Source organism: Equus asinus, chromosome 1, assembly GCF_041296235.1.
Source record: "Equus asinus isolate D_3611 breed Donkey chromosome 1, EquAss-T2T_v2, whole genome shotgun sequence".
Lineage (NCBI taxonomy): Eukaryota > Metazoa > Chordata > Mammalia > Perissodactyla > Equidae > Equus > Equus asinus.
In genome coordinates this window covers 161,444,123-161,455,120 of record NC_091790.1, presented here as the reverse complement: position 1 = coordinate 161,455,120, position 10,998 = coordinate 161,444,123, and the positions used below count along the sequence as shown (strand labels likewise).

The 10,998-nt window shown below is 38.3% G+C and overlaps 1 protein-coding gene across 2 annotated transcripts; it reads left to right on the top strand.

The window, feature by feature from the left end:
- The first annotated feature begins 7,378 nt into the window (after nucleotides 1–7,378).
- Nucleotides 7,379–10,773, top strand: NEUROD6 (neuronal differentiation 6). 2 transcript variants are annotated; one of them, XM_014841076.3, is made up of 2 exons: nucleotides 7,379–7,633; nucleotides 8,945–10,773. In XM_014841076.3, the coding sequence occupies exon 2, from the start codon at nucleotides 8,966–8,968 to the stop codon at nucleotides 9,977–9,979; it is 1,014 nt and encodes a 337-aa protein (XP_014696562.1). In that variant the 5' UTR covers nucleotides 7,379–7,633; nucleotides 8,945–8,965; the 3' UTR covers nucleotides 9,980–10,773. The 2 variants fall into 2 exon arrangements, with proteins under 2 accessions (XP_014696562.1, XP_070361128.1); XM_070505027.1 differs by having other exon boundaries at nucleotides 7,488–7,633; nucleotides 9,086–10,768.
- Nucleotides 10,774–10,998: the final 225 nt, after the last annotated feature.

Sequence of the window (10,998 nt, the reverse complement as noted above, 5' to 3'; positions counted from 1 at the left end):
CTCTCTTTCTCCAGCATCACAGTGGTTTGTTGCATAGGAGTCATTCAATAAATATTTGCAGATTGGTAATCGATACCCTCCTCGATTAGACTCCATGAGTCCATAGCCTTGGGATAATGCTATTAATCTTGTGTAATGATTTTAGAAAGTGTGTGGTTGTCAGGTAGGTAATTAGTAAAGATTAACTCTTTCTAAATGTCCTATTCTAAATTTCTTTTAAAAATCGTACATGCAGAATCATGTATCCATTTCCATTGGATTTATACCTAGGAATTGAATACACCTAACATATATATTCACTAAGTGATATGTACCAGAATAGCGCTACTTATAATAACCAAAAACTGGAAACTATCCAAACACCTAGCAACAATAGAATGGAAAAGCAAATTACAGTACAGTCACACAATTGTGTACTACACAGCAACGAGAGTGAACAATCTACAATTACATGCAACAACGTGGATATATTGCAGAAATAAAATGTTGAGATAAAGAAGTCAGACTCAAAAAAGCATATACTGAATGATTCCATTTAAAGAATGCACAAAATGGACAAAACAATCAGTGCTGTTGGAAGTCAGAATAGTGGTTTCTCTTGGGAAGAGGTGGTTGGTACCTGAAAGGGGCAGAAAGGAGGTTTCTGATAATGTTCTGTTTCTTGATGGAGATCTTATTGTACAGATTGTTCAGATTGTCAAAATTAGTTGAGCCGTGCACTTACTGTCACATGTACTTTTCAGTCTCTCTTATACTTCAAATAAAAGTAACAAACAAAATCCTCCACATATTGTAAGCTCTACTCAAATGTTTTCTTCCTGCCCTACCAACAACCTCTCTATCACATTGAGCTCACAGTTTTTGTTTAGACTATTGGGGACGTATTTTATGAGCCAATTCAACTCTAACTTCCTTGAGAAGTGGGGTTCTCTGTTATTTACCTTTACTTCCCCTCATAATGTCTAGAGCGGTAACACAAAAAGCTAAGTGTTTTGTTGAATGAATGAAAAAGAATGAGGAATAAATAAACAACTCAATCCTCAATTCTTTCTAGGCAAATAGAAGCTCACTATCGTATAATTCTGATCATTGTTATATAATTACATCACACATTGACCTACCTGTATTCATTGCTCCAAAAGGCAAATGCAGAGGAAAAAAGCTTAAGTCATCAGATACTTTAATAGGATAATTCTTCATTTCGTGAATGGATTCATGGTTAAGTTTTTCTACTTCATCTAAAATTCATTGTTTATTCAGGATTTATTTTGTACCAGAAACAATTCTAGGCAGTTTGTGGGCATTTGATCATTTAATTCTTAAGGTAGTAAAGGGGAGTTGTTAAGAAACTAGGATTTTGGGGCCGGCCCAGTGGCACAGCGGTTAAGTATGCACATTCCACTTCTCCTTGGCCTGGGGTTTGCCAGTTCGGATACCAGGTGCAGACATGGCACTTTTGGGTTCAGACAGACATGGCTCCAAATCCTGATTCTCCCACTTAAAGAGCGAGCAGTCACGGCACCTTAGTCAACTTCTCTGAGCCAGAGTTTCGTAACTTCTACAATGGAGATAGTCAATCTACCTTACTGTGAGGCTGCCATGAGACAAAGCATGTGAAGCACTTAGCCTGGTGCTCGGCAGATGGCATAGGTGAGAGTACTGTTCCTCAACATCATGACCAGAGATGAAGTAACCTTCCCACATCCAAACCACACGCACCCATCAGTAAGTCATGTTGATTCTATCTCCAAAATACATCCCCAGGCCTCCTCCCTCCACTTTTGTCACTCCCACTCTAATCCAGGCCACAGTCAGCCACCTCTTGCTCTGTCCACTCTTGTAAATTCTCTCCCTGCTTCTTCTTTTCCTCTCTCTAGATCTTCACTTCATAGCAGCCAGAGTGATCTTTCCAAATTTTAACTTGCCTTACGCTCTCCAACGGCTTCCTTTGAAATAAATTCCATAGGTTTTACCACGGCCTACACAATCTCACATGATTGCATCCTTACTCTCACTGTGCTCCAGTTCTGGTTTTCCCAGAACCTTAGGCCATTTCACACATGCCCTTGCCTCTGCTGCTCATCCTACCTGTCTCGGATTAAAGGACGGCTTAGAAAAGTCTTCCCAGACACTTTCATCAAGTGGATCTTCCATGATTCTCTGTAGCCACCAATATGTAAATTTCATATTTCTGTGTTTACCTGTTTCTTATCTGTCTCCCCGTCTAGACTGTAAACTCTCCGACAGCCTTATCACGGTTGTGCTACACACTATCAAATGACCATCACCAGCCCCATGCCTGGAACAAACTTCTCCTTTCAACAGGTAGGTACTTACTGCCTTTCACATGCAGGCACTAGAACTGTAGATTAACATACCCAATGAGCAAGCAAAGCGTTGGGTTAGCAAGTGATAAGTGCTATGGAAAAAAGCAAAACTGGACGGTAGATAGGGAGGGACAGATGGGTGCAGAGTACAACATAAATTAGAGTGGTCAAAGGGGACCTTCCTGACAGGGAACATTTGAGCAGAGTCTTGCTGTGAGAACGAGCCATGGAGATACCAAAGAAGAAGATTCCAGATAGAAGTAAGCGCAGTGATCCTGAGGTAGAAGACGCTCAAGTGTGCTGGGAACAGCCGAGGGCCCCTGTGGCTGGAGCTGAGTGGGTGGAGGGGAGAGTCGTAGAAGATGAGATCAGAAAGGCCAGGAGAAGCCTCTGGGCCTCTGTAAGGACTTGGCTTCGACTATGAAGGAGACGGGAAGCCACGGAAACGTTTTAAGCACACAGAACACAATCTGACTTATGTTTTAAACAGATGCCTCCGGCTGCTGAGTTGAGAACACTGTACAGAATGTAAGAGACGGAGAGTGAAGCGTAGGTGTCATTTAGGCCAGGTGAGAGATGACGGGGGTCTGGATCACGGTGGGAGTAGTGGAACTGCCAAAAAGTGGTCAGATTCTGAATATAATTTTAAGATAGAACAGAGAGGATTTGCCGACATATTGGTTCTAGGGTGGGAGAGAAAAAGAGGAGGGAAGAATTATTCCAAAACAGATATTCAATCAACCGTTGTTGAATGGCTAAATGAATGAATGGCGCATAGCTGTGAAAGAGCAGAATCAGGATTTAGAGCAAGATTAGTACGACATCAAAATACTTATTGTGATTCCTAACCTTTTAGAATCTGACAGAGAGAGCCTCTCTTTAGAAAAAGGCGCATATGCACACACATGCCAAATTTGCACATAATCCTAGGAAGCTCCAGAACCTCTTGAAATCCAGCCAGGAGGCCCCTCTGTTCAGAGAGGCTACGTGTCATCACACGAGCATCTAACATGAAACTCGGCTTTCAAAAACGCAGTTTGCATAAAACTTTTGCAAAAACATCTCTTGCATAAATTGCCCCCTCCAATCTTACAAAAAGGATTAATGTAACAGGAGAAAGACAAATTGTACTTCTGTTTCCTATGTTTAAAAGTAACCATTACATTACATATTATTGGGATATAATAATAATTTCTAATTCAGTATCATAAAAAGTAGTAATCAGGGACAATAAATCAGCCTCAATATTTGTAAAAGCCTAAAGGAGACTATACATTTTATTACAGTAAGATCACAAAATTAATAAAGCATTGTTTCTTTATAATGGCTGGAATGATAACAACTCAGACCAATAATACTGGTTTTCTCAGACTGGTGGAAGTTTTAACTGGCTGATTTAGATGCCTTTATTTAATAACAAATTAGAAAATGAATTTAATAAATGCAGTTTGGTGATTAGAATAAAAAGTATGCTCCATGGAGGAAAAAATAACAAAAAGTGTTTCTGGAAAGCGCTGCAGTACTGTTTTGTGCAAAAGCTAAAATAGAAGATTCGATGTTGCAGTGGTTTGTGAGCCACATAAACAAGAATATAATTTATTGCATAATGATAGTACAATTCAGTCTAGTCTTCACCTTGAAGTAAATCTTAAAAAGCGATCCAAATGTTGCCCTCAAATTATTTCCTCGCATATATATATAAACAAAACACTTAGGTATCTATGTTTATAATTTGAGCCCTCTTCAAGGGAAATAAGGTTGCTTTGTGTTTTGCCTAACAATTTAAATACCCTTATTTAAATCCCAAGAGCTGTTTTCCAAAGTGGGATGCTCTGCCACAGCCATGTAACTATTTCAAGCCAACGGGGATCATAGAGTTAAAACTCTTGGGATTAACACTGGGCTGGCTCACAGGCTTCCCGGCTGCCCTGAAGCATTTGTCTAAGAGCTTAAAAAAAAAAAAAAGGCAACAGAGAAAATGGCCCAAAATCTATTTCAGGGTGTACCTTACTTTTGGGGAAAGAAATTCTGGTCCTGAAGTTTTGTTACCCAATCTTGCCCAGGTCTGGGTTCTGTTGCCTTGTACCCTTGGAGAGCTGAGAAAAGTGCCTTTCCTGTTCCAAACTGACCTCTTATATTATGAGGGGATTGTGAAAAAGGAATCGATGGAATTTCCATCTGCTGAGACACAGGTACCCACTGGATAACCTGAAAATCATGACACATGAGCCCTAATTTGGAATTTTGGCTTCTCTTGCCTTGCAACTGAGTCAAACTATATCTAAATTTTCTGTGGATCATTTTTATAAGTGAAATATGAACATTTACACAGTGAAGGCAAGACAGAGGCAGACAGACATTGAGCATTTTAAAAAAATCTACTATAAAACGTCATGGCCTGGGAAGAAAAGATTACATCAATTAAATTAATATCAAATTGAGTTATAGATGTAAACTTTGGTGTGCAATGATTGCTGTAAAATGAGAAAACATATCATAGAAATGGTGATAATACACCCTCCATACTCTGAGTATTTGTCTATAATTCAGAACGTATTTCTGTTTGGAGTATTGGTGTTAACATGCTTCCTTAGCAGAGAGGGGAACAGCCGTTATGGTGTATGTCATGAATGCATATTAACAACACATCCATTTGCATATCTGGAACTATAGTAGAAAATGAATAACAAAATTTCTTTTGAAAGATTATTGTACAAACACGCTGAATCCTTGCTAAATCTTGACATAACAACTCCTTGTTTTCCCCCCATTTTTGAAAAAAAACAAAACTAAGACATTCAAACAATAGATTAATACTCAGAAAACCTCAAGACAGATTCTATCCCCCCCACCACCACATCACCACCACCACCAAAGGTTTCTACTTTATGTTCAAAGGCGGAAATAGAAGAGTCTCAAATGTTTTCATCAAAAAACTGTTTCTCATTAATCTGCACATTGCAAAGATAAAATGTAAAATCTATCCTTGCGATGAGTACATTGCTGATAATTTTCCACTAACATGTCATGTTGTCTCTTCGTTGGATTTTGATTTTCATGTTTGTGATGCCTGTGATACAATGCAGCTTCTGGAGACTTCGCAAGTTTAGAATATAGTGCAATATGCAAAATTCATGACAGGGCCGGCTGCTTTGTGGCTCATAATCTGATACTTACGTTCCTTTACGTTTAAAAATTAAACCATACATGAGAACAAACAAAATTCTGCATCTGGTCTTCCTACAGAAATTCTCCGTGCTGATATAAAAAATGTGCATAATTTTTGAACGAAAAGCTATATGAAATATAGTCAATGCACCCATTATCAGTAATATACCCTCCAGCAATGAATTTTGAAACGACTTTGGTATGTCTGATTTTTTTAAAAACATGAGGTAGGCCAACCTACCTATTTTAAGATATGAATTTATAGCCTTATTCTTACTTTAAATTTGCATCTTTAATAGGCCATTGAGAGAGAAGAATTATCTTCCTTTACCTAGCATGATTCTCTTTTTTGCCAACTCCCCCATCTTTTCTAGAACTATCCAGGGAAAGTTGAGTAACTTTCTGAGGGGGACGGAAATGAATGGCATATGACAGGAGAAAAAAATTGAATTTAGTTTGAAGCTCCCAATGCCAATTTGGAACCAAAGTGCATTAAAGCAGCATAATTCCAAACCTCTCAAAACTGGGATTTATAAGGGGAATGCTAACACAGATTCAACAGTTACATCTCTGCCAGGGATTACTTTAATACCAAAAGCATACTGTCTCACTTTATAGAAAGAGATTACTCAGTTGTCAAACAACAAAGGTTGTGCTTGTCTATTTTTAAACTGTTATTTTTTTTAGTGCACTTTTTACTTTACTGACAGGCAATCCTGAAATAAAATGTCCTTTGCAGGGAGAGGGTCAAAAAAAGAAGAGGACGGTGGAGTGTGTCTCTGGCTTCACGGTTCGTCTCATCTGTAAGGTCTGCCAGCTTTGCTGAACTGTTTCTATCTTACTTTTGTTAAGAAACCAAAAAGGAGAAGCGGGGGGAAAAGATAAATATGAAATAAATCTGACAGAGAAAATCAAGTGGACGTTGATATAAGAACAAGAAGATAATTAAATTGATATTGGTCTAGTGGAAAAAGACGTGAGGAGAAGATTTTTAGGAGAAAGAAAAAAATCTGAAAGTTCCAAAAAATAGGAAAGCTGATCTTTGATTAAAATGCTCAGCAGAATACCAGGGAGAGAAAGGCAAAAACCTAAGTGATAATTTTTATGTTTATTGTGTCTGAAATGAAATGAGAAGGAATAAGCTAGCTAAGGCTGGGAAGAGAGAGGGACAGTAACGGAGTGAAGTTGTGACTTTTGGTAGAGGACACAAGAACGTAGTTTACATCTTTAACAGTGGACTTGCAGTTGTCTCTGTATTTTACTACAGAGGATATAAAGAATCTCTCCAAAAAGTCGTTGAAAGATACCAGCAAGTGTAGAAAGGGGAGCATCTGAGGATGTCTTTCACAGAGCCCAGATGGAGAAACTGTTCCTTTATTCCAAATTCCTAAGAAACACAGAAGTCTTATACGTTAATAAGACAACACACAGACACACACCCGTAAGTTACATGTCATGAAACAAAACAAGGAAACAAGGAGACCTCTGTTGATCCCTGTTCGCTTACACAAATCTTGGTTTGCTTAAGCATCTCAAGACCATTTTCCTGATTTCAGCTCCTGTTCACGGCTTTCTTTCCCTGGGTACCCAGGTGCACAAACGGGATGGTGATCTTTACAGAACATCAACAACAACAACAGCAGAAAGCTCTCACTCACACAAAAGCCCACCTTGTAAATGAAAGGAATATTAACGACTACCTAATAGTTGCACCGTTGGCAGGGCGAAACTGAACACTAGCACAGCTATTGCTACAGATTGCCACTGAAGCCGAAGCAGCTCGAGGAGAAACGCACCTACTGTATGTGAAATGCTGGTGCAGATTTTTTTCCTATCAGTCTAACCTTCTGTGTTGATGCATGAATGCTGGTACCCACTTACAGGGATGCCAGATGATCAGTGCAGAATGAAGGTCCCAAGAGAGAGGATCACATGGTTCTCTCTGCCCTGTGACGTCACTAGCAGATGGCATGGGTACCAGCTCTGGCAGTTGGCATCAATGTCACTTTTTAGAGATCAATGAGATAGTGCAGATATACACAGATCTAGAGACTCCAGGAGACGATGCGACACTCAGCCTGAAAAGATTTGGAAGATCCAAAATGAACACTGATTATTGAATGAAATTAAAACCTAAGGTAATATAAATAAAGATATACTTCAATTGATGCTGGCTTTGCATGCAAGTATTTAAAGATACAGTGTCACTGTCTTATAGTATTTATATGCTCTTTGCCATCTATAACTTCTTATCATATTTCATTCTTATGATGTAATTATCACATACTTTCACTGCTATTATGTAACACTGCAAGTATGTGGACATTACTAAGAGTTTGTGTGTGTGTGTGTGTGTGTGTGTGTGTGTGTGTTGAGGGGGCTGGAGATTGTTAAATTGAAAAGTCTCTGTTTTAACATGCCTATTTGTTTGAAGACTTTAGATGAAAATACTTGCTGCTTCAACAAACGAAAGCCAAAACTGCATTTGAAACACAAATTCTTTTCCCCTTTCATTCGGGATTCTGAACACACGTGCACAATTGCAGTCAGAATCCTTGGACCGTTCCTGTCAGATATTAGCTAGAGGGAGACTTCTGTGGCTCGCAGAACAAAAACACTCCGAGGCTGGTTTTTGTCCAGGATGATTTGAACAGCAGTAAACAGACAATTACATTCGGAAAAATTTTAAATGTAAAAGCAGTCTCAACATTTTCTTTGATTAAAAAAAAATGCCAGTGATTTTCATTTTTTAATTTATTTATGAAGTTTATTCCAAATTAGCCTAATCTTCCTTGTTTTTGTCTTTTTGTGCAGGCTGAGGAAATAGTGCTCTTTTCCATATGTCTTTACTGATCAGATGGAAATCAGCTTTAAAATTGGCTCTGATTAATCTTTTCTTTAAATTTGTATATTTCAACAGTCACTTATCTAAATTCACAGTTATATAATACAACAAATAAAGTTAAGGCTTATTTTTTTTCTAAAAAAAATCTCCTAAATTCATCAGCTAATGGAGAGGTAGCACTTTCTATTTTAAAAACTGGTGTCTCTTCTCATTTTGTACTCAAGGGAATTGGAATTAATGAAATTCTGCATTGCTATATCATGTTTTGCATTTGTTTGAATTCCACGGTCCTTTTTGTGTATTAAAAATCAGTTTACAATCAAAGAGAAGTGGAGGTGGTGGTGGTATTACAATAAATGCTTCATGTTTTATTTTCTTTTGATAATTTTCCTGTATAAATTAATCCTATTTGCATGTGTCAATGTTTTTTGTAATTGCTCGTCTGCACAAACTCAAAAATTATATTTCATGTAAAAAAAATTAGCCCCGGAATCAGTCTTTTTCATGTGTTTTTGTATTGTTATGATGAAGTCATTAAACATGTTTTAAGTGTATAAACTTTAAAAATGAAAACACTTTAAATGTTGTGCTGGCATTTTTTCAGGTAATTTAAGATTAGAGAACCATGTTAACACTACCGTTTGATGAGTCTGTTGTAATGCCAGAATCCCAGATGTGCAGAAAGTTTTCTAGAGAATGCGAGGACCAGAAGCAAATTAAGAAACCAGAAAGCTTTTCCAAACAGATTGTCCTTCGAGGAAAGAGCATCAAAAAGGCCCCTGGAGAAGAAACCGAGAAAGAAGAAGAGGAAGAAGACAGGGAAGAGGAAGATGAAAATGGGTTGCCCAGAAGGAGGGGTCTTAGAAAAAAAAAGACGACCAAGCTCCGACTGGAGAGGGTCAAGTTCAGGAGACAGGAAGCTAACGCGCGCGAGAGGAACAGGATGCACGGCCTGAACGACGCACTGGACAATTTAAGAAAAGTAGTCCCCTGTTATTCTAAAACCCAAAAACTGTCCAAAATAGAAACTTTACGACTGGCCAAAAACTACATCTGGGCACTTTCTGAAATTCTGAGAATCGGCAAGAGACCTGATCTGCTCACGTTTGTCCAAAACTTATGCAAAGGTCTTTCCCAGCCAACTACAAACTTGGTGGCAGGCTGCTTGCAGCTCAACGCCAGGAGCTTCCTGATGGGTCAGGGTGGGGAGGCTGCGCACCACACACGGTCACCCTACTCTACTTTCTACCCGCCCTACCACAGCCCTGAGCTCGCCACTCCCCCGGGGCATGGAACTCTTGATAATTCCAAGTCCATGAAACCCTACAATTATTGCAGTGCATACGAATCCTTCTATGAGAGCACTTCCCCTGAGTGTGCCAGCCCTCAGTTTGAAGGTCCCTTAAGTCCTCCCCCAATTAACTATAATGGGATATTTTCCCTGAAGCAAGAAGAAAGCTTGGACTATGGCAAAAATTACAATTACGGCATGCATTACTGTGCAGTGCCACCCAGGGGTCCCCTTGGGCAGGGTGCCATGTTCAGGTTGCCCACCGACAGCCACTTCCCTTACGACTTACATCTGCGCAGCCAATCTCTCACCATGCAAGATGAATTAAATGCAGTTTTTCATAATTAATGAGGAAAATGAAAATAAACAGTGGTCATTCACCTCCCCCGTCTAATTAAGACAAAGCAGATGTTTGTGGGCTGAGTAATTGGCACAACTCTATCTAAGGTGTTTACTAGTTTCTGAAGAGTGTTTCAACTATTGTGAGAATTTTCTATGTAAGAATAAATCTCTTTTTGTATGAGAATTTCTTTTCCTTTCCTTTTGTCTGTAAAGCACTGTGATTCTGTTTCTACTGGATTTTTTTTTCTTGTTTTATTTTCTTTTAAATTCATTTGTTTGAACAAGGTGTCTAAGAATATACTGTTGAATAAAGACATGCACACATTCTAATTCTATGTCTATTTCAGTTGTACAGTAATTATAAAAATGCATGTTATTAAAATCAGATTAATAAAATGATGTGTTTATATTTATTAGGAATTATATATTATGTATCTCTGAAAAATTGACAATTTAAAATGTCGAGAATAACACTAAGCTGACAATGATATTGGAAGATGCATTTCCGGATGTCCAACAATATAAAAGCTATGCAATTTTCTTTTTATTAAGGCCGAATCTAAAGGCATTCAATCGGTAACTATTCCTCTTCAAGCATTTGCAGGTGGGGCAACATGATATTTGGGTAGGTGGTGTCGTAATTTTGGAACAAGTATTTCAATCATAAAGAAAAAATTTTCAGCACTTGTTTTGCATTGTTCAGAAACTACCTGTACAGGTTTGTTATCGCAATATATAATTGTGTTTTTCCACCCCACATTTTTAAAGCAATTAAACATAGATATTTACACTTGTAAAGGACATCTATTAGCTGTGATCTTTTTTGCATGATACTTATTATTTCTTGGTGCACAGCTGCTTTCTGTCTCCAATTCCCCCTCCTCCTCATTTCAGAAATATTTCTGGATTTCAAAACCGTGGGAGATAAAACAAATTTCTTAAACAAAATGGCCCAAGCGCTTACAAGAATTTTTTTTTTTTTAAGTATCTTAAATGAAAGAAGAGGAGCCCAGGAGGGTTCAACA